Source organism: Octodon degus, unplaced genomic scaffold (genome assembly GCF_000260255.1).
Source record: "Octodon degus isolate 3935 unplaced genomic scaffold, OctDeg1.0 scaffold00114, whole genome shotgun sequence".
NCBI lineage: Eukaryota > Metazoa > Chordata > Mammalia > Rodentia > Octodontidae > Octodon > Octodon degus.
The window spans coordinates 791,813-792,875 of record NW_004524690.1 but is presented as its reverse complement, the minus strand read 5'-3'; the positions used below and the strand labels follow the sequence as shown (position 1 = coordinate 792,875).

General features: G+C 53.1%; 1 protein-coding gene across 1 annotated transcript; it reads right to left on the bottom strand.

The window, feature by feature from the left end:
* Positions 1–538: 538 nt before the first annotated feature.
* On the bottom strand, positions 539–935 carry LOC101585769 (DET1- and DDB1-associated protein 1). The gene has a single exon (XM_004639750.2). The coding sequence runs from the start codon at positions 845–847 to the stop codon at positions 539–541; it is 309 nt and encodes a 102-aa protein (XP_004639807.1). The 5' UTR covers positions 848–935.
* Between the last annotated feature and the right edge of the window lie 128 nt (positions 936–1,063).

Genomic DNA, 1,063 nt, shown 5'->3' with positions numbered 1-1,063 from the left:
TGTCATCTTTTCACAGGGGTTGTGCTGATCTTTTTCTGTATCATTATGATTTTAGTATATGTGCTGCTGAAGGGAGCACTTGTTAGGCGTTTCTTTCTTTTTTCTTTTTCTTTTTTTTTTTTTTTTTTTTTTTGAGTAGGAAAGATCCTTTATTGGGGTGGACACGGAGCACGCACGAGTCCAGGATAAAACCGCTAACACGAGCCGGGGCCGTGGCACCCTGCGTGGGGACACATGGGGCAGCACGGCTGGCCCCACCCCTGCCACCAGCAGTGGTGGGACCCAGCTAGCGACACCAGACACCTGGGTCCCAGGCTGGGGACCTGGTGGGGGCCAGGGGTTGGGTTACTGAGGAAGCATCTAAGACATGTCACTACTAGATCTGAGTCCCCTTTAACCAAGGCGTGACAAGTGTTACAGCATAAATAAAAACGCAAGGAAAATAAATACATCGGCTCCTATGAGGTTGGAAGTGGTGTGGATGGGCGGGAGGGTGCAGCGGGGAGGGCGGGCGCTTACACACGGGGCGGGCGGCAGCCTAGGTGTCCTCGTGCATGTCGGGGCTGTCTGTCCGCGCCACCTTGCGGGGTGGCGCGGAGCTCTCACCCTCCAGCTCCACCTGTTCCTGGTCCCTCTTCTTGGCAGCATTCTTTTTGTCCCATTGCTGATGTAGGTAGCGTAGAAGGATATTTGTCTTTTCCGTCACAATGATCTGTTCTGACGGGTACTCCCGGGTGGGCAGGTAGACAGAGGGGCGCCGGTTCGAAGCCTTGCACACAGAGTCAGCATGGAATCGACTAAAATTGCTCTTGTTGTAGACAGGCAATCCTTTCAGAAAGTCTGCCATCCTCTGTTCCCTCTGTCTCCGGCTGAGCCGCCGCCACCACAGCCACCTTCCCAGCCGCCGCCGCACAGCAACTTCTAGCCGCGGCACAGCGCACACTGATCTTGTTAGGCGTTTCTTAAGTCCATCATGTTGACATTTAAGATTAATTGCCCCCTGCCAAGTTGACACCCAGTCACATCTCGTTCAATCACATTGAATCTCCATATAGATAAATAA

What these genes read in the sequence shown, in the direction of transcription:
- LOC101585769 (XM_004639750.2), bottom strand. Translation starts at nt 847, where the DNA reads ATGGCAGACTTTCTGAAAGGATTGCCTGTCTACAACAAGAGCAATTTT.